Genomic DNA, 24,088 nt, shown 5'->3' with positions numbered 1-24,088 from the left:
GGGAGGCGGGAGGCTGCTGTGGGCCAGGCAGCAGGTACCTGGGTAGAGTGCTGCAGGATGGCCAGCAGCCGCTCCTGGATGCGCTGCAGCAGCTCCAAGCCTGTGCTCAGGCAGTCGGCCCGCAGGAGGCGCAGGGCGCAGGCCAGGTCCCCGCAGCGCAGCAGCGTCTCCTCTGCAGGGTGAGGCACAGGGCTCGCTCCCTTGACCCCGCTCCCCATCCTTCCTTCCACAAACACCAGTGGAGCAGCTACTGAGGGTCACCTCGGCTTTAGATGTCATTCACACAGGTGCATGCCAGTGACGGTGTGCAGGCCGGGACTTCCCACCCTGGTGGCCACGGACCCAGGACACCGCGAGGCCTGGCTAGGTGGCCGGCTCACCAAGGAGGATCTGTAGGGCATTGGTGTGCAGTTCCAGGCTTTCGGTCTGCTGCTCCACCACGTCCATGTACTCGGTGTCCTGGCTGTAGAAGCTGTACACGCAGGCATAGGCCAGCACCTAGGGAGCCGGGCACTCTCGCCACCTTCCCGGTCAGCCCTCTACCCAGGCAGGTCCCAGGGGAGCAACTGAGCCCACTAAGCCCTCCCAACCCTCACCACAACCACCTTCCGTGCCTGTTCCAAGCCCTGGCAAGCATCACTGAGGAAGGTGAAGGACTTGGGTGGGGGCACCTCACGGATGGCTGAGACCCTGTTCCGCAGGTTCACAGCGAACTCCTGTGGGAGGAAAGCAATTGGTATCTGCGCGACTTCTACCTGCCCCTGGCCTGGACCTCTCAGCACCCCTCTTCCTCACTCACTCGCGCCTGGTGGTGGAAGGTACACCTCGCATTGTAGTCCTGAAAGCGCTTCTCCTGGCGAGCTGCCCTGCTCACCTGGTGAGACAGAGATAGGGCTGCTGTCCACTTGTTCGTGTGGGACAGTGAATCACTGGAACTCCACTGGGCATGAGACCCGCACCCTGCACTCAAGGGTCTCACCCATTCCTCCAATTAGTCCGTTGGAGGGGCCTTGGCAGTGCATCCTTGCTCTGCCTTGCCCTGGTACCTGCTGGTGCCTCCCCTTCCTATCGACCCCAGGGTGGAAGCCCTGCTCTGAAGATGGAGGCCCTGAGAAGGTCTCTCAATACCCTGTCCCAGGACCTGCGGGCCCTCCTGGCTTTAGTCCTCCCCAGGCTGAGCCTCTCTCCCAGCCGCTGTCACCTGACTGCTCTGACCCCGCCTCCCTGGCACCAGGCCCTCACCATGGCAGAGCAGTTGTAGTAGTCTTTGTGACTGGGTTTCCAGGGCTTGAGGCAGCGCCAACAGAAGCCATGGTTACACTTGGCACAGGTCATGCTGTGGAGGAAATAGCTGGTCTGAGGCTGCCTGCTTCAGGCAGGGGTGAGCCAGGACTGGGCCCAGAGGCACCTCTGCTGCTGCCCCAGGCCTCAGCCTCTTCCCAGCCCTATAGTCTTCATTTCCCCAGGTCCAACTGAATGTGCCTTTTTTAATTTCCCCATACAGTGTAGACTTAAAAGTAGGGGAGGGAACATTAATTAATTTCCAACCAAAAGTGGTGGCACACACTTTTAATCCCAGAACTTTAGGGAGGCTAATGCAGGAGGATCACAAGTAAAAGCCTAGCCAGGCAATTTAGTGACTCAGCAAGGCCCTGTCTCAAAATGTTTTAAATTTAAGGTAAAAGATGTATCTCAGTACAAAGGTCTGGGTTCATTCCCCGGTGCACGAAAAAGTAATATTCAGAAGTCCCTGTGGGGGTGCCAGATGTACTGGGCTTTATAATCAGCCCTACTGTCTCTCCTTACTGCTGGCTTCCCCTCTCCCCGTCACTCCTGAATCCCCCAGGATACACAGTGCCCCCTCCTTACTGCAGGCACCCTTCATTCTTCTCGATGGGAGCCTGGCAGCTGGGGCAGCGTTTGGAGATGAGCTTGGCCAGGTGCTTGCTCTGGGCCTCCACACTCATGCCGTCATAGTAGCCACCATCATCTACCCACTGCGACATGTGGCCACAGCTGGCAGGGTAGTGAGCCTAGCTCAGAAGGGGGACAGTGAGGACACAGCTGAGCCCTGACAGGCATCCCTGCAGGTGTGGGTGGGGCAAGAAGATGGGTCTATCTGGAGGACAATAGGTGGGAGGACAGAGCCCAGCAGGGAGGCAGAGGGGGAGGAAGGACACGGAGGGTCTCTGTGGGGGGGCAGGGAGGGGCTGGGTGGGGAGGAGAATCCTGGTCCAGGGTTGGGGCAGCACCTCGGGGAAGCTACAGTTGAAGCAGGAGGCCCAGCCGCACTTGGAGCATGCAGTGCCGCAGCTCAGGCCCTGGCGGCACAGGATGCGGTCGCAGCCCTGGGGATTGGTGCACCAGGTCAGGTTGGAGCAGCTCTCCACATAGCTGCGCAGGCGGGCCTTCTCGTACTGCAGGGCCACAGGGGGCATAAAGTAAGGGCACGGCTCTCAGGGTCACCACACCTCCAGCCCCCTGCGGCCTCCCTCCGAAGTGAAGGGATACCTTCGAGATGACCTCAGGTGAGGAGACAACGGCATGGATGAAGGCTCTGGTGGGCTGGGCAGGGCAGTCAGCAATGGGGCAGGTGCAGTTAAGCACAAGGTTCTGCTCAATCCGTGTTGTCAGATACTCATTCCAGCAAGACTGGGAGGCACAGGAAGGAGCTACTCAGACAGGCGGCTACCACTCCCTGGCCATGTGGAAGGCCAGGGCCACTTGCTCCCGGGTGCAGCTCATAACTGACCCCAATCCTTTTGGCTGCTATGAGTTTTCCTGGATTGGCCCAGATCATAGTTGTCTTGGAGGCTGTGGATCAGGCATTAGCCTAGTTATCACCACTACCAGGGGACATGTAGGAGATGAGTAAAGAAAACAGAAGAAAGGAGATAGACCCACATTCTAGAAAAGCCATGGAAAAAGCAGGAAGGCCAGTGAGAAAGGAGCCCCAGGAAGAAGAAGCCGTCCCTACTGGGCACTGGCCTCACACACTGCAGCGCCACTCTGGTCTCTCCCAAGATCAGCCACTCCTCCCCTGCCCTCGGTCTTCAGGCTCCAAGAAACAGCCTCCTCCCCACTCAGACTTGCCCACAGTGTCCCAAGTTCAGACCAAGGGTACTACCATCCCCCAAGTCACCAGCACTGGAAGCCTCACGTCTCTCAAACTTCTCTTTGGCTCCCCCATCTCCACCCCACAGTAAATCCAGGTATTGTCCCCACTCCCAGCCCGGGGTAAGCACCCCTGACCAATGGCCTCCCCATCTCTGCACGCTCAGGAGGCTGGGCCCTCCAAACACGCCATCAGCAGCCCTTACCCCCTACATGCCCATTTCCACCACAAGGTCTCCAAAATGACAGGGCTGAGCCCCAGGAGGCTGTGGCGGGGGGGGGGTGGCAACAAGGCTACAAGGTAAGTGTAAAGCCTCTGACTGGACCACTTTTACTCCAAGAAAAGGACCAAACCTAACCTTTTCTACCCTGAAACGTGCCCAGACAAACTGGGGCACTGGGTGCAAAATTCTTGCATTTTTTTGTTAAGGTTACTGTAAATGTAGCTCAGTGGTAGAGAACTTCCTAGCATGTGTTAGGCCCTGTATTCAACCGCCAAATAACAAACTTAAGAAAAACCCCACAGTTTCTTTGAAAATTCTTGCAGTTTTGAGATAAAACAAGGGGAAATCTCCAAGTTCAGAGCCCACTCTTGTAGACACAGAGTCCCCGTGACTTATCTGGCCGTTCTACTCTCTTAGGGAGCCTCTCCTGGTCTGCTGCTGTCCCACATCCAGCCCAAGCAGTGAGACACAGTGCCCTTGCCTGCCTCTGCCGTTCTGCCTGCGAGCAAGACTCTTGCTACTCCAGACCCTGCGCTGCCCTCCTCTGACATCTCTGGGGCTGCCCTTTGTGCCGCTCATCTGTGACCACTTTGCAGGATCTCTCAGCTGAGACTTTCTCAGTCACCTGTTTGGCTCCATGTCTGTGAGTCGTATAGGGTGGCTCAGCACCCAGTCCGCCCTTTTTCCCTGGCTGACATCAGCCAGGCCCCTGTTATTTCAACCCACATTCAAAACCCACTGTCCACCTGCCTACCCTCATGCCCAAACTTCATATGACCACAATGGGTTGACTTTCTCAAGAACCTGCTTCCACCCTACCCTAGCCCCAATCTCGCCTTAGTAAGAGTGAAACATTCTGTCCCCACCGATGTTCTGGTCAGAGACGCCTAATGCACAAGCCTCAGCAGCTCTACCCACTGCACATCCCAGTCTGTCCCTCTCTCATCACCCCTGCTGCTGGTCCAGACACCACCTCCTGCCTCTGCAAGACAGCCTCCCTGCTGCACCCCTCTGCCTCCAAGCCTGTTCCCCACATGATGGCCAGAGTAATCTTCCCCTGTTTAAGCCCACCGTGGCCTTCTGTCTCTGACCCACACCCCCCCTGGCCCCATCACTTCCTGAGCCTCCTCTCCTGCCACATGCTGCACTTCTCAGCTTTTCCCTGTCCCTGTCCCTCTCTCCCAGAGTCACCCCCTCAGGCCTCCCAACGACCCCTTGTTCATACTTCTACAATGGACCGTTACCTCCTAAGAGGTCACCTGCATGTATCCCCTTCCCTCCCTTGTCACAGCTTTGTGGAGGGTGGGCCCTGGCTTCAACTGTCTTTGGACAAATCCTGACTTTGGACAAATTACTTGACATCTTAGTATCTCCACCTGCCCTCTGTAAAATGGGGAAAATAAACACTGATGTTGTGATACTGTTCCAAAGTAACACACCTTGGCACATGAGCAATGGTGCCTGGCCCCAGGGAGCCCCAGCCATGTCAGAAGCCATTAGCAGCTTGCACATCATTTCCTGTCTGATTCTTCTACTCCCTCACACAGCACCTGGCACTGGTTACAGGGCAGGTCCACAACAGTTTTAGTTTAGTGAGAAAATGCAAGTGTAAAAGGAAATAATCAAGAGCCCAGGAAGAAAGCAGCCTAAGTAAGCCCTAGGTGAGGAGAGAAGTTAGAAACAGAGCAAAAGGAAGGAGAAAGAGCTGGGGACACACTTGCATGCAGATGCCACAGCTTGGTCACCCACCACGGGGAGGCGCTGTTGAGACAGCAGCTAGAATTCCAGGACTGAAGAGGCTCCTGCTGTTGCTGCCGTGATGAGTGTGTTCTGCAGGGCTGCAGGTGGACGGCAGGCTGAGCACCCCGTGCCCACGATACACCTCTCCCCCATGCTCCCTGCCTGTTAACCCCTCAGCTGGCTCCTGTTTCCTGGTCTCTACCATGTGCTTTACCTGTGCATTATATGGAAACACAGGATAAAGAGGAGACGGTGTTCTGAGGTGATGAGGAAACCACAGCTAGAGCAGTGACTCATCAGATGAAAGCCATCACCATGCACTCCTCATACCATTCTTTTTTTTGGTACCAGGGATTGAACTTCTCATACCATTCTTAGCCTTGGTTGACAACTAGAATCACTGAGAAGCTTTTGAAACTACTACTTCCTGGGTTCCACTGCCAGCAATGGTGATTTCACTGGTCTGGAGCACAGGCTGGGCATCAGAATTTTCAGAAGCTGCCATGATTATAAAGTACAGTGGAGTAAGACCACTGCTACCAATAGATCCTGTCACTAACCCTGCAGAGGTAAGGCACGTGACAAAACTAGTTCAAAGGGCCTTAGAAGCTGTGTAGAATATGTGCCTAATATTCATGAATTTTTGGTGATCAGAACTAGCACAGAAACAGAACCAAACAACCAATGCAACACTGCCCAGGTTAGGAAGTAACAGCCCTGGGCTGGACCCAGAAACTGACCAGGGAGGAGAGGCAGGGTGGGGAGGAACAGGCCTTACCTTGCAGCAGGAGTGCAGGCAGCAGAGGGAGGGCAGATCGTCACCAGGCCCCAGGGGACCAACACAGACAGGGCAGAGGTCTGGCGGTGCAGGGGCCACCTGGGGCTGGGGCACATGCAGCCCAGCTGCCAGCAGTAGCAGCTCAGGGTCATCACTGTAGCTCTGAAGCAGCTGCTCGGCACTCCAGTGGCAATGAGCCAGAAGATGCTGAGCCACATCCAGCTCTAAGTTCAGAGTCTCTTGCACCTGCCGCACTGTCTGCTCCATCAGCCCTTCCACCTCCTGTGGGCTCATGGTGCGGCCTGCAGGCAGCTGGAGAGATGCCAGGGCAACCATGGCCACTGGGCTTGGGGAAGGAAAACAGACAGTGATCAGAACCCTTGTCCAGCTCAGGAGACCTCCTAGCCAAGCCCCATCTGGACATCCCCTCTCATGCCTGTCCCAGCAGCCTTTGGACAACCACCCCAACCAATGCCAGGGCAGAGCCTGCCACAGAGGTGCTGACCGGGGTGCTGAGGGGTACAGGGGGCAGGAGGCAAGACACTGGGCTACCTACAGTAGGTGGGGCAGTGCTAACAGCCTCTCTCCACAGTGCAGCCTTTGGATAAGCAGGATAACTATCAGAGAGTGAGCTGCCCAGTGCCTGCCCTTCTCTACCCCAGGGATGCGTACACACACTGTGGCTGCAGCATGGATCATCCTAGAGGACTCACTCATTCTCCATGCCAACAGCAGGCCATAACAGCTCTGGTGAAGAGGATCTGCTGTTGGAAGCTCTTGGGCTACTGGCTAACTAGGGAAAGCCTATGGGAATTCCTCGTAGAATAACCCATCTGAAAGTTTCCGCTTTTTATCCAGTAGAGTTCAAAATTAGCAGTCCATACACATCACATAAGAGTACTTCATATTCGCTTAGAATAAGAGATATCTGTAAAAGAGCCTGAGTGTCTAGCTCTAGGAAGATGGGGACAACAAGGTTCCTGATTGGAAGGAAGCAGGCAGTGGGGATCATGGAAGGAAGACTAGCAAAGTAGGAGAAATACAGGGGCAGGGAAAATGGGACTAGACAAAGAAAGACAGTAAGTATTTTCCCATCAGGCAGCCTGGCTCTGGCCGTCCAACCCTGCCTACCTGCACCAGGAGACAAAGGGGTAGCTACCTAGGCTTGGAGGTCTCAGTGCTCTGGCTGCCACAAAAGGGGACATCTGCCTGACCCCGGCAGGGTGTCACGGGCTCAGGGGTGGCATACACCAGGATCTGGGGCTGGTTATCCTGCCGCTTCACATAGCCCTGGCCTAGGAGGTGCAGGATGCAAGAGAGGACATCTGAACTGCCAGTGACAGCATGGCCCAGGCTTCCTGGGGGATGGGGACCCCTCTGCCAGGCCTCCAACACCTGGACAGGAAGAGAAAAGGAAGTCAGCCACTTGTTGCTAAAGGAGCACCCTGCCTGGGCCCCATGCCCAGCTCTGTCACATACTGGCTGTACAGTAAGTTATGAACCTTTTTGTGCCTCTCTTTTACCTGTCACATGGAATAAAACAGTAATAATTATCTGATAGGATTATTGTGAGGACTAAAGGGCTCCATCATGTGCATGATAAACATTCCTGTCTTATCTCTGTCTTCCAATTGCCCTGTCAGTAACAGTAAATGCAGATGGAGGTCTCTTGAGACTTGACCCCCCGCCCCCCCGGCTGTATTCCACCCCATCCTAAGCAGAACTCCCTTTCTCTGCTGACAACACGATCCCCTCTGCCTACCAGACAAACCAGATTATCAATGTGCAGGCCCTTTGCCCCATGGGCTTTGAGAATACGGACAAGAAGACAGCTCAGGAGGTTCCGCTTCTGTTCCAGCGTGCGGCCCTCATCCTTCTCTACATTCAGGTACATTTGGGGAGGTATAAGCCACAGCTCCTCCCTGCAGGACCAGGGCCCAGGCTCACGAAGCCGCAGAACCCCTGCAACACAGCCCCAGAGGCACACGCAAGTGAGGATGAAGAGGACCCCCTAGGCTCTCATCCCTTGCACACTAACCCCACTCTGAGGACCCTGGCCTGTAGCAGAGCCCTGGCCAGCTCATAATGGCAATGACCTACCCCCAGGTGGCAAGTCCTGACCCTCCTGCAGGGACAAAAGTCCACTCTCAGAGGTGAGAGGCCCAAGTGCCTGGTGCAGTAGCTCTGGGGAGAGGTCAGAACTCTTCAGCAAGGTCTCTATTGACACCTCCTGGTGGGGGAAAAGGGACCTGTGAGGACTCAAGGGAGAGGCAGAGCAACTAAGAACAGAGGAGGAGGGAAAAGGAACAGGCTTAGGGAACAGAGACAGACAGTGGGGAGAGAAGACCTAGCAAGGCAAAGGAGCTGAATACCTCTGTCTGATTGAAATTCAGCAGCAGCCACATCTGCACAGTGGACACATGCAAGGTCTGGTCCCCAAACTGCAGCTCAGCACGGCCCAGCCATGTCCACTGCAGCCACCGATGTGGGCCCACATCCAGGACTGGGTTGTTCTGACCTAGGAAGGGTCAAGGAGAAGGGTGGAGACAGAGAGTGGGGGAAAGAGGGAGTTAAGGGTGATGGAAACACAAAATATTTTAAAATCCATGGGCTTTTTGTTTTTTGTTTTTGTTTTTTTTTTTTGGTACTGGTGATCAAACTCAGAACCCTGCTTTTGTGAGGCAGTCAATGGAATCACTGGGCTAAATCCCCAGCAATTTTATATATATATTTTGTTTGTTTGTTTTTGTTTTTTGTTTGTTTTTTGAGACAGGGTTTTACTATGCAGTTGAGACTGATCTGGAACTCACTATGTAGCCCAGGCTGGTCTCGAACTCACAGCGATCCTCCTGCCTCAGCCTACCAAGTGCTGGGATTACAGGAGTGCACCACCACACCTGGCTATTGATATATATTTTTAAAATACCTCATTGGTCATCTTTGGAGGACACCAGGGAATCAATGTTATTTTTAAATGAGTTAAAAGACTAGGAATGTGTTAAGGCATATTTACCTGACATATATAAGGCCCTGGGTTTGAGACCCAGAGCTGAAAACAAAACAAAAAACAATAAGGGCTGGGAATATAGCTCAATACAGAAGTCCTAGTTTCAATCCCCAATAACACACACACACACACATACACACACACACACACACACACACACACACACACCCCTAATTAAAAGGAAGAGGAAGAGGGAAGAATCAAGCCTCTCCAGTATAAACTGTATACTTTAGAATAAGTGGAAAATTGAGAGGAAGCTTCTCTGAATAGAGAATATATTCTAGCTAGTACAGGCAGAAGAAGCCAAACAGCCAGAGCACCACTCTTGCATTCCTGATGAGATGGGAGCCAAGGGGAAAGTGGGTTATACATAAGGTACAGTTGAGAATGGTACCCTTGAAATCCCCTGAGCTGGTCCTGCCTCACAGAGACAGGGGTGGCTGTAACATTCCTTTTGAGGGAAGGCATGATGCCACCTGTGAGACTTCCCTGCCCAAGAAATCCAACCTGAATCTAGAAATGCTTCTGGGGCTGGGGATTTAGCTCAGTGGTTCCGCCGCCTGCCTCCCAAGCACAAGGTCCTGAGTTCAATCCCTGGTACCAAAAAAATAAAAATAAAATGCTTCTACATCTAAGTATCCGTTTTCAGGAAATAAAGGAGACAGGAGAACATGCCAGAGGGTACCACAGGAATAAATGGCAAAAGCAGCTGGGGTAGCTGCACTTGGCAAACAACTCAGGTTCCCCACAAATAGCTATAAAGGGTGCAAAGAAAGGGAGACACCTGTAGATTTAAGGAGATGTAAGAGATAACCAGGTTTAGCATGTGGGCCCTGTCTGGATCCTCAGTAAACAAAATAACCCACAATCTCAGGACAGCCAGGGAAGTGTGAACATGGACTATATATCTAATGATATTAGGAATTATCTTCAACTTCTAAGGTAAATAATGGTAGCATCCTGGATTTTAAAAAGGGAATCCTTGTCGTTTAGGTTTAGGTGGGTAGGAAAAAGTATGTTGGGGGGTTCTGAATGAAATAAGACTGGTTGAGAGTTGGATATATTGGTACACTGGAGTTTATCTATTCTATGTTTATAATATTTGAAATTTACTATAATAAAGAGCTCTTAAATGAGAGTAAAAGCCCATTTTCAGACAAATCGAAACGTGCAAGATTTTCCATCAATACTCCCTCAATGGAAAGACTTCCAGGGAAGGCACTTTATTTATTTATTAATTTATTTGGTACCAGGGATCAAACTTGGGTCCTTGCACTTGTGAGGCAGGCAGCAGAACCACTGAGCTAAATCCCTAGCCCTAGTGAAAGTACTTTAAAGAGAAGAAACTGGCAGGGTGTAGTGGCGTACGCTGCAATCTCAGCTACTTGGGAGGCTGAGACAGGAAAACTTAAGGCCAGCCTGGACAACTTAGCAAGAGCCTGTCAATGAATGAATGAATGAATGACAGAGGAGGCAGCTCAGTGTCAGAGTACTTGCTTAGCTGGCACTTAGCCCCTGGATTCAAAACCACCCCACCCCGCTACTGCCAAAAAAAGAAGGAGAAGAACAGCAACAAGAAAAACAACGAAGAACAAGAGCATCAAATTTAGAAGGATCAAGATACAGAAGGAACAGTGACTAAAGCAGGTGGCGTCATGGCAAAGATAAATTATCCACTGAATACAATAATAATAATGATTAAGCTGAAAGGTTTAAAATGAGATTTTAGGACTGGGACTGTAAGCTCAGTGGTAAAGCACTTACCTAGTATGTGTGAAACCTAGTATGTGTGAGACCCTGGGTTCAGTCCCTAGTGCTGTAATAAAGAGATACATTACAAGTATTTGCAAGGTACATGCCTAAAACATAAGGATATGCTAAGGTCCAAAGTAAAATGATGCTGGGATAAATTGTGAGGAACAGAATACTAGCAAGGTTTTAAAGTAGGTTTATTGCTTATCAGTAGTAACAAAGGAAAAATATTAACTTTACATAGAGAAATCATGCAACCAGGCATCACAACAATGCAGTGGCAGAGAAGATGTCTAGAAAGTGCAAAGCTCTGGGTTCAAAGCCCAGCCCTACTCCAAAAAAAGAATTAGAAATGGAGGGGCAGATGGAAACTGTGTGTCTAAGATGAAAGACCTTGAGAACATAGCATCACACACTTAGTATTCCACCTGGGATTGCTAACGTGAGTCCAATGATGAGAAAATACCACACACTTAAAAGAGGACCTATTTTACATATAGTTATTTAAAATTAACCATATTCTGCAAAATGTCTATGTCCTAATCAGCAAAGGGGAACTAGTCCAGATTAAAAGAGACACAATGACAAAATGTAAGAGAGGACCCCAGGTTGGATGTCTTCCTGGATGAAAAAACAAAGTCACAGAAGGCTTGATGGGTCAGTGGACAATACCACAATATAGTAGTAGATTAAGGTACTGGCCAATGATAAATTAAGTATAAGTGAACAGCTGTTATGTAAGAGAAAACCTTTATTCTTAGGAAATTTGTGCTAAGGTACTTAAGTGCAAAGGACCAGAAATACTCAATGGTTCTGGAAAAAAGTACATTAAAAAAACACACACACACACACACATACATACACACACTCGCACACATACAGTGGACCCTTAACTTACGAACTCATTTCGTTTGCAAAGGCTGGCTATAACTCAAGTTGGTCAATTGAAGGCTCAGGCTGCTCTCTACACAGCCTTAAAGGTTCTCTCCTCTATACAGGCAGATCTCGGTGTCCTTAGAGAGACAGTGGCCCAGGATTTCTCAATTAACTCCATGCAGGAAAGGATGTTGTAATGTTCCTTCCAGAAGTCTTTAAGAGTTAAATCCATATCTGAGACCATCTGGAAGCACACGTGGCCAGCATTTGGGTCATAACTCAAGACGTTGTTCCTAAGTTAAAACTAAAATTTTGGTTGTAACCCAAGTTGTTCATATGTCAGGCTGGTCATAACTCGAGGGTCCACTGTACTTATAATCATCCACACATATATACATGTATATGTGCCCATACACTGACAGCAAATAAGAAGAAACAGTAACAAAAGGTAAACCTGGATAAAGCTTATGTGGCCCTTCTTTGCATTGTTGAAATTTTTCTGTAATTATGAAATTATCTCTAAATTTAAAAAAAATTTTTTTTTGGTACCAGAGATTGAACTCAGGACCTTGTGCTTGTGAGGCAGGCAGCGGAACCACTGAGCTTAATCCCTAGCCCTAGATGTAAAATTTTTTCTGTAAAAAGAAATCTAAAAGACTAAAAACTTTCAGTGCAAAAATAGAAAAAAATATACCAGGAAAATACTAACCAAAGAACAATGATATACTATTATTATGAGAGAAACTATAAGAGTAAAAGCCTCATTAGGAAGAAGGTCACTTCCTAATAATAATAAAGTTCAATTTACAATGAAGATTCTAAACCTACATAGGGCATTACAATAGTCACTAGCCACATACTATTTATATTTAAACTGGTTAAGATTAAATAAAATTAAATATTGTATTCAGGTCCTCCATTACATTAGCCACTTTTCAAGTGTGCGACAACCATGTCATATAAAAGAGGATGGAAAGGGACTTTACCGTCATTATAGAAAGTTCTAGCAGAAGGCACTGCTAAATGATTTTAAACTTGTATCTAATAACACAGCCAAAAATATACATAAGCAAAATGACATGATTAGAAGGTTGTTTTTTTGTTTTTGTTTTACTCACTATCATATTGATCCAAGTGTGCTGTAACACACCTGGAATCCTGAAGCTGAGGCAGGAGGGTCACAAGTCTGAGCAACTTACCAATTTAGCAAGACACTGCCTCCAAATAAAAAAGAGCTAGGGATGTACCTTAGTGCAAAGATTCAATCCCCAATATTGCAACAACAAAAAAAATCACCATCATAAAGATAGATTTTAGCACATCTCTTTCAGTAGATGAAGCGGGTGTGGTGATAATCCCACACCTGTAATCCCAGAATTTGGGATTGCTATGAGTTTGAGGCCAGCCTGAACTACAAAGTGAGACCCTGTCTCAAAAAACAAAACAAAAATCAAAAACCAAAACCAAAACAAACCAAAAAATATCCATAGGATGTAATATAACTTAGCATACAAAGAACAAACTAATGACTCAGCTGCCCACTATACATAATTCTCCCAACTATATTGCATGCAATAAATCAGATTCAACAGAGCATACTCTACAATTCCATTTACATGATGTACAAACAGGCAAAAATCAAAGGCAATGAAAGGAAGAATAACAGCATCTATGGTGAAAGATGGAGACTGGAAGAGGTACAGAAAGGAGGAAGGCTTTGGGGTGATGGAAACACATCATGTCTTAATCTGGGGGAAGGGTTGTGCATGGGTATAATCATTCACTGAGCCTTACAACTGAGGATGTATATTTCACTGAATACTAATTAGATCCCAGTAAACGTGTGTGTGGGGGGGTACTGGGAGTTGAACCCAAGGCCTCTGCACTGAGCTACATCTGGAGCCTGTTTTAATTTTTTTTTTAATTTTCAGATAGGGCCTTACTAAGTCATTAAATTGCCCTGGCTGGGCCTCTCCCTCCCTTCCTCCCTGTATTCCTTCTTTTCTTTCTTTTCTTCCTTTGCCATACTGGGGAAAAACATTTTTTAAAAAATGTTGCAGCTTAAACAGTACCAAGAGGGAAAAGAATAGCGTTAAATACTTGGGTGTAGTGGGGTATGTATGTGTGTGGTGGAGTATGAACAGGGAAATGAACCCAGGACCTTCACACTCAGCTGCATCCCCAGTATTTTGTTGTTTGTTTGTTTGTTTGTTTTTTGAGACAGAGTTTCACTAAGTTACAAACTTGTGCAGGCTGGGCTCGAATTTGTGATCCTCCTGCTCCAGCCTCCCAGAGTTCTGGGATTATAGGCATGTGCCCAGCTGCCTTAAATACTTTGAATTGGGAAGACATTCCAAAAGACTAAAAATTAAATAAGCATACAACTTGAAAATAGAAAAAAAAAATAGAGCAAACTCATAGGAAGTGGTAGGAACTAAAGAGAACAGAAATGAATGAAGCCAAGAACTACACTCTGCATCCTTCCCTAGATTGTTGAACTATTTCTTCTCATCCACACACTCCTGTCTAATGGTCCGCTCCTCTTCCTCTCTTGCCACCCCAAGTCACCCAGTCTCCAGTTCCCTCTCCTAGCGCCTCACTCTGGCTGTAGAACCTGGAGAAGCAGTCCAGGGCGTCACAGAGTTCCGGGGTAAGGCACTTTCTGGGCTGGTGCAGGTAGCAGAGTGGGGAGACTGGCCAGCAGCGTGGGGACAGGACCAGGATAGAAACTGCTGGGCTTGGATCATCTATAAATAGTGCTTTCGTGGCCTCCTCTTCCTGTTCTTGCTCCTGGGGAACAGAAGGATTTCGAGGGCCTGGGGGCTCCCCTCTAGAGTCGAATTTTCTCTTGCTCTTCTACTCTCTCTCCCCTTACTTTTACCTCCTCTTCTTCCAGGTCCTGCTCTTCCTGGTCCCCCTGCTCCAAGAGCAACCAGTCAAGCCGCTGGAGCTGGGACAGGTGGAACTGGCGCTGCAGCTCCTCTGAGGTGCGAAGGCTCTGCAACATCAGCTGAGGGAGGCGGTTGGGGAAGCAGAGGCCGATCTGCTCCAGCACGGCCTCCTCCAGCCAGCTGGGGCCCAAACTCAACAGACGGTCAGCCATGTAGTGCCTGTAACACAGACCCAGCTCAGTGCTGGTGCCACGCTGGCCCAGTCCAACCCAGGCCAGAAGGCAGGTTCCTGAGCTTGTCACAGGCCCACCTCACCCTTCCCTCCTCCTTTTTCTAACAGTGCATGGCGCTCACTGTGTCCTGCCTCTCCTCCCCACCACCTCCTTCTAAATGTCCAATCTCAGCCTCCTATACTCTAGCCTCCCCTTTCCTCCCTCCCCAGGCTTATACTCACTGATAGAAGTGCTCAAAAGTCGTGGCCAACTCCAGGCCTGAGAGGACCATGATGGGCTCTAGGTGCTGCTGAAGCCACCACAGCATCTCCATGCCTGGGGCTCCTCCAAGCAGGCCACCATGGATCTGCTGGTCAATGTGCCTGGCAAACTGCTCGCTCACCTGGGAACAACAGGCAGGGCACTGGGCAAGCCATGAAGGAGGGGCGGAGTGGAAAGGTGGGCAGTGAGAGGAGATTAAGGTGGAGGAGGAGACTCCTGGGCTCAGACTCACATGGGCAGCAGTGAGGAAGGACTGCTGCAGCAGGGCGCCAGAGATGCCGCTGTGCAGAGCCAGCGTAAAGGCCGCCCGAGGCCCAAAGAGTTCTGCGCCCGCTCTCTGCAAGTGCTCATAGAGTTTGCAGTACCGAGGCACAAAGTCAGGGACCCTCCAGGCTGCAGCCAGGAACCTGCTGACCTGGAGAGGAAGAGCAAAGTGACACAGAAGATGCACTCCACCCCCCAACCTCAGTCTGCTGCTGCCCACCTGTGCCTGCACCACGTTCAGCCAGCACTGGGTGATGTTCCTCAGGCTGCTGCTTGCAGGAACTGGCGGAGGCACAGGGCTCGGGTTGCACCCCTTACTGTTCTTGCTGACTGTGGAGACAAAGCACAGAGCAAGGGGATGCAACCAACCCTCAGGTGAGTCCAGGAGTCTTTGGTGCTCACCCCCAGAAAAGGCAATGGCCCCAGAGATCTAGAAAGGCATCAGAAGGAGCCCAGATCCTTAGCTCGGCAAGCCATGGCTGGGACTCACAGAGCCGAGCTGGTGGCTCAGAAGAAGACCCCAGAGAAGGCTCTACATGCACCAGCAAGTGGCAAAGACGCCGAACTTGAGAGGTGAAGGATGTTGCTTGACTCAGGGGGCCCTGAGGGCTCTCTCTGCGCTCCAGATACTGATCCAGCAGCCATCCCAGGGAGCTCACACCTTTGGCATCTGCAAGAAGATAGCCAGGAACAGATGTTCACAAGGAAGAATGGCTAGGAAGGAGGGAGACAGAGCAATTGTACAAAAAGATTTTAGGGTGGCCAAAGTCTGCTTCAGCTGGAGTCTGGGGACATGGTAACAGAGTGGGGTAGGGCAGAGGAAGATTCAAATGCCAGAGTCTCAGGGAATAGTCCCTGGAGTGCTAAGGAGAGAAAAACACTGAGGTGACAGACTTTGGGACAGACACAGGAACCAAAAGAACCAAAAATGTTAACTCAGGGGACCCTGGTAATAATCCCAAGAAGCAACCATCAGGGTCAGGGCCGGGATGTTACCAGGCGAGGTGATGTTCTGCACCAGAGGGCTGACCAGGGCCTCCCAGCAGGTCTTTCCCAGTGCCTGGGCAGCCTCCTCGTCAGGGAGGAAGCGACTGGCAAAATTCTGTTCATGGCGTAAAACCTTGTTCAGTCTGGGAACAAAGAGTGGATGGTCAAGTATTCAAGACACAAATTTCCCTAAAGTGCTCACCTAGATGCCGGCCATCTCCCACTTCCCCACACCTGGTCCTCCCAGCTCTCCCTGGTCAGTGCACATAGCCCACCTATGTTCATAGCTCCTCGAGGCCTGGCTGAAAGCTGTACCTGCCTGGAAGAACATCTCCTGACACTGTGCCTCAGAGGGCCCTAGTACCCTAAGCATCCTCCTCCCTAGTGTCCCACCCACCTGGGACAAAGCTGGAGGAGGCGCCTGTGGTCCTCTGCTATGTCTTGGCTCCAGGCTTGTGCCCGAATCGTGTAGAAGAGACAGGTACGGCGACACAGTAGCTCCCGGAACAGTGGCCAGAAAGTGGGCTTGGGGCCCAGGACCTCCACACCCCGAACCCGTGTGTCAATGCCACCCTGCAACACACAAAGTCTCATCTGTCGCCTAAGCCACCGGAGCCACCATGTACTACCAAGGCCAGGTCTCATGCCCTGATCCCTCAAGCTGCCAAAGTACACCTCTGAATATCTGGTCTCAACAGGCTCCCGCAGCACCTCTCAAGCACACTAAGGAGGGGAAGGACAGCCCAGGCCAAGAAGCCAGCCTAGCCCCTCAAAGCCACAGCGCCACCCACCTCTTGACCCTCAGCCCGTCCCTCCCCAGCCCCACCTGCTGGCAGCGCTTTATTCGGATCTGGATGATGGGCCAAAAGCGGGTCAGGTTCTCCAGGAGAGTCACCCGGCTGGCAGAGGGCATCACATTAATCTGGCAGAGCGAGAGAAGATACAGAGCAGTTATCAACAGCAGCAGGGCCGGAAGGCCAACTGATAGCACCCACAATGTTTACGGGATGTGCCCTTCACCTTGGCCCAGGGATCCACACGGTTCCTTATTCCCAGTCCCACTCTCAAGGCGTGCAAGGCTGGCCTACCAGAAGGAAGAAGGGGAAGACTACCCACCGTACTGAGCTCAGTACTGATGCTGCTGGGGCTGTCACCCCCAAACACCACCACTCTGGCTGGCATGTAACTCGAGTCCTCACTGGCCACCAGCAGAGTCAGCTGCCTGAGAGAGGATAAAGCAATCAGCCAGAGCCAGGGTCTGAGTTCAACCTCAAACCTCAGTTCAGTCAATCCCTCCTTCTGGAAGGAAGCCTTCTCCAACCCTCCATCAGCCTAAGGATACCTATCAGCCTTTTGCTTTTTCTTTTCTTCCTTTTTTAAAGATGTTTCCCAGGCTGGCCTTGAACTCCTGGACTTGAGATCCTCCTGCCTTAGCCTCCCTACCTGGGAGAACATCAGGTGTGTGCCATGACCAGCCCATGTTTTTTGTTGTTGTTGCTTGTTTCTGAGACACTATGTGGCCAGGCTAGCATTGAATTCGTGGCAATCCTCCTACCTCAGGCTCCCAAGTGCTGGGATTACAGGCATGCACCACCATGCCAGGCCTTTGAACTGATTTTCTACCTTTGCTCCCTAACTGCAAGTTGCCTGAATTCAGGAACTGTATTCAGTGTCCTTGTATCTCCAGACCCTTGTACAGTGCCAGGCACAAATGCTTGGCATTAAACAAATACCCACAGGAAGTCTGGGTGAGTTACTGATCTCCCTTAACACTAGCACAGGCAGAGATATCTGTACCTACTGGGGTACAGCTCACCAGGTCAGGGAGTAAGGGGTGTCTACAGGCCACACAGCACACAGGACAATGTGTCTAGGTGTCTGTGGCGCAGATGGGATTCAAGCACAACCCTCAGAAACAGGGGTTACAGATGGAGCTATGTACATGTGAGGGCCTGAAGATGTGATGAGCACAGCAGAATATTCCTGTGTGCATGTATGTGAGTGCTTGCACATGGGTGTGCCCACACCTAACAAGAACACCACGGTGCATGTGCAAGGTGATGTGGTGGGAGCCGGTGCTGCCATTGGACTCCCAGTAGGTCTTGGGGTTGCGGTCCGTCAGCTTGCTGGCCCGGTGTGGGTTGGAGGACACCTCCACCTTCTCCCAGCACTTGTCCTCCTTCACATCCACGCTGGAGCCTGGGGCAGGTAGGAAGGGGTGAAGGCCACAGGCTGGTCAGTTGAGAAAGAAATAAGGAAAAGGTCTAGAGGGTGGGAAGGGACGAACAGATGCTGGTGGAAGTCAGGAGACAGCAGAGCAGGGCACTAACCCTGGCAGAGATGCCTGAGGAACACATCAAAGAAAGGGATGTTGATAGGCCTTTGGGTTCGCCTGTGGTCTTCGATCTGGCCCAGCACCATCTGCAGTCCAAACATCGGGGAAAAGGGGAGGAGTGCAGAAGGAAGAACACAGAGAAACACACAGAACATAGAGAAAAGGTCAAGCAGCATGGAACACTCAGACTCTTTCTGTTCCAACTGCTGCAGATTTTCTGCCACTTCCGCCAAACAGGGATCCCAAAAGGGACACTTGGCACACCCTTCCACTGTTCCTCTGTTCCTGGCCCATATCCTCTCAGCTCTGCAATAACATGCCCTCCTCACCTGGATGCAGCCAGCCAGGATGCTGGAGGTGAGGTTGCTGTAGAGCTGGGCATATTTCTCACAGTCTATCACCAGGTCTCGAAGCTCAGAGGCCAGCAGGAGCTGAGCTGAGTGCTTGTCCAGGACTTTGGAAAGAGCCTCCTTGGTACCCAGGCAGCAGAGCAGCACTGCATAATCCTTATGCATTGAAGCCAAGTGATGCAGGAAGCAGATCAGCTCCTGAACAATCTGCGCCAGAGCCACACGGATTATTTTATGGGGAAAAAGGGCAGGCAGGTAAAGGTTGAGGGCTGTGTGGTGGCTGAGATTTTTTAATAAATGTGAAAGCCCAAGGAAAGGAGAACACCAAGCCAGAGTGCAGCAGAACACAGGGTAATGAAACAACAGAGTAATTTGGCAGCATCAGAACTTGGGCAGTTTTCCAGCCTCTTCCTTCCAGGGCCATGCCACAGCAAGAGCCAGTCTAGGTGCCCGAGCCTCCTCCACAGTGCCCAAATCCTCACTGGTAGAGCACAAAGGCTGTTGGAATTGATGAGAGTGTGCTTAAGAGAAGTCTAAGACCAGAGTCTAAAATCCAGGTGCAGACACAGGTTAATGCTTCCAAGACCCCAGTTTCAGAGATTCTTTTCTTGAGATAGGGTCTCATTATATAGTTCAGCCTGGCCTTGAACTCATCATGTAGCCCAGGCTGTCCTCAAACTTGTGATGATCCTCCTGCCTTAGCCCCCAGAGTGCTGAGATTATAGGTATGCACCACTACACCTGGCTTCAGAGACTCTTTGACATCAGCCTTTCTCTCTCTACCCTCTATCCAGTGCCCTCATTTGTAAAGGCTCTGCTGTACCCTTGAGCCTCAAGAGGCAGCAGGTAGGACCCAGCTGCTGCTTCTCCCTCCTCCACCCCTGCCAGGGCCCTGATACCTCCAAGTCGCTGCCAGGGCCACTCAGGCAGTTGAGGCAGGGCTCCAGGATTTCATGCCAGGGGAGGATCATGGCCTCGGGGTAATCCAGCAGTCGAGTCAGGACTCTGGTGAGGGGATGCAAACAAGTGAAGTCCCCACGGTCCCCTAACTCCGAGTGCATGGGTGCCTGGGCAGGCCTCTCACCTCAGCACGGTCAGCAGAACAGTTTTGTTGGGTCCAGGGGCATCCAGAGTCCTCAGCAACAGCAGGAAGGGTTGGGTCTCCTGCTGAAGGTACTTGAGGAGGGGCCTCACAGCACTCCCTGAGCCGCCCTCATGGCAAATCACCCACTCCAGGTCCAGGAGCAGTTCCGCAGATGGATCTCCCACTAGGGACTGAATCAGCAGCTCAGGGGACCCATCCTGGTCCTGGCCACAGGGGATCTCCAGTGCCGAAGCTGGATGGACCAGAGGAAGAAGTGTAGATGTAGGGAAGTCTTACAAGGTGCTCAAACTGAGAAACAAGTCCAGAAAATCAGCCCCAAATTTTCTTCCCATATCGAGGATGTTTATGGTTTTTATCAAACTATGAAAGGTGTTTTTTTTAGTTCACAATACAGACCTTACTACATTTGAAAGAAAAATCTAGTAAACACTGTCAAGTTAAATACAACACATTTTTACTATCATAAACAATTACCTTTTTTTATTAAGTATTAGGTATAATAACTACTAGCTGGTATAATTTCATTTTATATAGCCTAGTATATACAGTGGATATGCATGCTAAAAGATATATACCCATATTGATTATTTCAATATCCATCCATACTTCTGGGTTTTCACTTGTTTTTAGTATTTATTTATTTATTTTTGGTTTTTCGAGACAGGGTTTCATTGTGTAGTTGAGACTGACCTAGAACTCACTATGTAGCCCAGGCTGGTCTCGAACTCAGCAATCCTCCTGCCTCAGCCTCCCAGGTGCTGGGATTACAGGCATGTACCACCACACCTGGCTCACTTGTTTTTGTTTTTTGGGTTTTTTTTGGTGCCAGGGATCAAACTCCCCCCCTTGTGCTTGCGAGGCAGGCAACCAGTGAGCCAAACCCCCGGCCCCTCAGCTCACTTTTTTTAAACACAAAGGATTTCAACACCAGTATTTCATGTTTCTAGTCACAAACTTTCTGTTGCATAAATTATAATTTATTGATAGAAATCCTCCCTATTTGTTAATTCAACCAATTTTCTAGTTTTCATTAAGAATGAACAAACCGGGCCAGGGATTTAGCTCAATGGTTCCATCACTTTCCTCACAAGCAAAAGGTCCCGAGTTCGATCCCCAGTACCAAAAAAAATTTAAAAAGATTGGACCAACCTAGCCAACACTAATCAGCATCTGCCTATGTTTAAGGCCACTCTGAGAAGGCAATTTCCTGGCACTTATCTAGAGTTTCCTCCCCTTTGTCAGGAAGTCTACAAAAAACCTAACTTAAACACCGAAAGCTTCACTCATTACCTGAGGGCTCCTCATGTCTTTCCATAAGGGACTAGCACATAAGCCTTGCCCTCTGGCCAGCAGCTGGCTCTGCAGGAGTCCTCAGAATAACCCCTGCCCGCCTCACACACACAATGGTACCTGCACGCTCAGAACTTCCTGGTGGCTCTGAGTAGTGGTTGAGAAGCATCATGAGGACGGTGCGTGTGGTAGGCATGGGTTCTGTCGCTGGTGTTATTTTTGCATGTCTAAATAAAGTGTCTCTTAGCTCACAGGTAATGAGCTGGTCTCCCAGAGTGTGATGGTTGCACAAAAGCAGGTTGAGCAGGAGCAGGCCATTTCTCACTGCTGAGGAGCACCTGGGAGAAGGGAGACGACCCAGGGAGAAATGACAGTGAATGCAAGGAAGCAGGGAAGCAGGTGTGGAGTGCGGACAGGGGAAAGGGCTCCAGTGGTCCCTCTGAGGAAGGACCCCTGACCTTGGACACTCAGGAAGGAAGGGCAGAATTCGTTCTAGCACTTTCCCTACCCCCAACCACTCGGCCTTGCTTCCAGTGACATTCAGAGGAGTTCACCCATGTTTAACTCAGACATGACAATGTAAGGAAATTTCTGGGCAAGAAGTGGGATGCAGGGCTTAGCTAGAGCCTGGAGTTTGAGGGCAATGTCCTGACCCTTCGGTATTCAGCATCAAAACCACTGCTGCCGGGATAGTAAGAAGCAGACTCTCAGAGCCCGGCCGTGTGGCTGAGTCAATGCTGGCGAAGATCTCTCTGGTCATCTGGACATCAAACGAAGGCTGGATAGAATCAAAAGTGGGAATCTCCGAGGAGCTGGCAATGGCCAGCATCTTCAGTGCCTGTGGGGAGAACGCAGCTTAGTTAAGAGTGGACAGAGCTGCCGTGAGGCAGGGGAGGGCCAGGGCTATTTCTCTAGACCTCAAGCTTTGGAGCAGCGGAACTGACTGCAAATACATAGCCTAAGAGCTGGAAGTGGAGGAGGTAGTGAGGGACAGCAAAGGTGAAGGGAAGGGGAGGGGAGGGCACCAGGTAATGAAGCTCTCTCCCGTTCTCCCACTCCGCCCTAATTAGCTGAATTCTGTAGATCTCAAATTATGAACAAGATGATGCAATATTATTATGGGCAAGAGCTTGCAATCAGGGTAAGTGTACAATTTGAGAGGATCAAGGAATTCTTCGAGCACATGAGGCCTAGCCCATGACTATATGGCTGCTCTTGTAACCATTGTGCTGTTGGAATCCAGTCTCAGAAGTGCTTTGGCTGAAGCCCATTTGTCCCACTGAGGAACCATAACGATATACAGTCACACTTTCTTCACCACCCTCCAGGACTTCTATGCCAAGTAGTCAGAAAGCCAACTGTAAGGTCCCCTGGACAGCTGTTCCAAGCTGTTCCAATCATTTACCCAAATTATTTGTCTAGAATACCAGTCTTTAATCAGATACCTAACTGTAATTATAAAAGGCCCGGGACACTCGATATACCTAAAACTTCAGCCCTTGACCTTTTTACCATACCACTGCTTCCTGAAAGTTCATCTCACTTAGCAGGGGCTTCATGATGTACCCTGCTTCTCCATTTTAAAGCTGAGCACTATTCTCAAAAACTCTCTTCTCCTTTTCTCCAGTCATGCACACAATCGCCAAGACTTCCTGGACTGCACTTTTAAATCCTTCTGCATCTTCCCATTGCCATGTCTACACCCTGGTCACAACTTTTCCTGAAGACGGGCACTCCCCCAGCCTGCCTGTCTTGCCCCTCACTCCTTCCCACTGGGCCCAATGCACTCACCGCCAGCCCTGCCTGCTGCACCAAGGCGGAAGTTTTATATTCTTGCATGCAAACCAGCACAGCGTAGATGCCACCCTCCCTAGCAAAGAGTGGGCGCCACTCATGCTTGTTCATGAGCAGGTAAAGGAGACGTAGGGCCAGTACCACCACCATCTTCTTTCCCACCTGGTTGGTCAGCAACTCTACCAGTGTCTTCACTAGCTTCTCCCTGAGAAGAGATGAGACCCTGGGATTCCTCATCCCAAATAGTCTTGCCCAACTTCTGGGCCATGATACCAGTTGCCTCCTGTCCAGCCCCCTCATCCATCGAGATGCAGTCCACACTCTCCAGCATGTTCTTCTTGTCTCAGTCTAACTCGGGGTCCCCTCCCCTCCATAGTCTCACTGGCCCCTTATAGAGGCAGTGGGGAAAAGTGGTTACAAACTCTAGCTTATCATTTCAAATGAATTCAGTATAATTCTACTAAAAATGCCTTAAGTTTTTTTTGTTTTGTTTTGTTTTGTTTTAATGACAGACAGATTGAGAAAGAGAAAGAAAATATACAAGAATAGTCAAGGGATGTTTGGGGAGAAAACAGGTTTGGCCTATAGTCTTCCAAGTGTAATTATAAACATAATAATTAAAACTCTAGCCAGGTGGGGTGGCACATGCCTGTAATACCAGCACTCAGGAGGCTGGGGCAAGAGGATTGTCACAACTTTGAAGCCAGCCTGGGCTACATAGTGAGTTCAAGGCCACCCTGAACTCACTGTCTCAATAAATACATACATACATATGTACATAAATAAAACAAAATTAAATGTTTGTTTGTTTGTTTTGGGTACTGGGTATCAAACTTGGGACCTTGCACTTGCAAGGCAGGCGGCGGAACCACTGACTAAATCCCTGGCATCAAAATAAAATATGGAATTGATACAGAATAAACAAACAGATCAATAGATCACTAGAGAGATAAGGGTGGCATCTCTTGCCGTCATTAAAAGGATGGCACCTTTGAAAGGATGGACCATTTCCAAACTGATGTTGGGCTAGGAGTACAGCTCAGAGAAAGTATTTAGCATATATAAGATCCTAGCTTCAATTCTCAGC

The 24,088-nt window shown here is 50.1% G+C and overlaps 1 protein-coding gene across 6 annotated transcripts in view; it reads right to left on the bottom strand.

Annotated features, from left to right (window-relative positions):
- Positions 1-24,088, bottom strand: part of Cul9 (cullin 9) — a 35,402-nt gene that overhangs the window by 1,067 nt on the left and 10,247 nt on the right. The window contains exons 9-39 of one of the 6 annotated variants that reach the window (XM_010617660.3): positions 22,999-23,206; positions 21,861-22,045; positions 21,328-21,545; positions 19,897-20,149; positions 19,712-19,817; positions 18,792-19,019; positions 18,458-18,548; positions 18,155-18,326; positions 17,244-17,349; positions 16,954-17,049; positions 16,525-16,700; positions 16,137-16,270; positions 15,631-15,810; positions 15,361-15,470; positions 15,109-15,291; positions 14,837-14,997; positions 14,367-14,601; positions 14,092-14,281; positions 8,229-8,374; positions 7,957-8,086; positions 7,619-7,818; positions 7,016-7,251; positions 5,857-6,202; positions 2,512-2,652; positions 2,253-2,417; positions 1,870-2,033; positions 1,243-1,336; positions 800-874; positions 606-716; positions 381-498; positions 39-172 (exon numbers count right to left, since the gene is read on the bottom strand). In XM_010617660.3, the coding sequence (XP_010615962.1) occupies positions 39-172; positions 381-498; positions 606-716; positions 800-874; positions 1,243-1,336; positions 1,870-2,033; positions 2,253-2,417; positions 2,512-2,652; positions 5,857-6,202; positions 7,016-7,251; positions 7,619-7,818; positions 7,957-8,086; positions 8,229-8,374; positions 14,092-14,281; positions 14,367-14,601; positions 14,837-14,997; positions 15,109-15,291; positions 15,361-15,470; positions 15,631-15,810; positions 16,137-16,270; positions 16,525-16,700; positions 16,954-17,049; positions 17,244-17,349; positions 18,155-18,326; positions 18,458-18,548; positions 18,792-19,019; positions 19,712-19,817; positions 19,897-20,149; positions 21,328-21,545; positions 21,861-22,045; positions 22,999-23,206 (5,092 nt within the window). Of the gene's footprint in view, positions 1-38; positions 173-261; positions 499-605; positions 717-799; positions 875-1,242; positions 1,337-1,869; positions 2,034-2,252; positions 2,418-2,511; positions 2,653-5,856; positions 6,203-7,015; positions 7,252-7,618; positions 7,819-7,956; positions 8,087-8,228; positions 8,375-14,091; positions 14,282-14,366; positions 14,602-14,836; positions 14,998-15,108; positions 15,471-15,630; positions 15,811-16,136; positions 16,271-16,524; positions 16,701-16,953; positions 17,050-17,243; positions 17,350-18,154; positions 18,327-18,457; positions 18,549-18,791; positions 19,020-19,711; positions 19,818-19,896; positions 20,150-21,327; positions 21,546-21,860; positions 22,046-22,998; positions 23,207-24,088 lie in introns of those variants that run through there. The other 5 variants (XM_010617661.3, XM_010617655.3, XM_010617657.3 and 2 more) reach the window with 5 other exon arrangements.

Source organism: Fukomys damarensis, unplaced genomic scaffold, assembly GCF_012274545.1.
Source record: "Fukomys damarensis isolate Sample0158 unplaced genomic scaffold, DMR_v1.0_HiC HiC_scaffold_20, whole genome shotgun sequence".
NCBI classification, from domain to species: Eukaryota; Metazoa; Chordata; class Mammalia; order Rodentia; family Bathyergidae; genus Fukomys; species Fukomys damarensis.
Note: the sequence above shows the minus strand (reverse complement) of the source record. Positions and strands in the feature narration are given on the sequence as shown.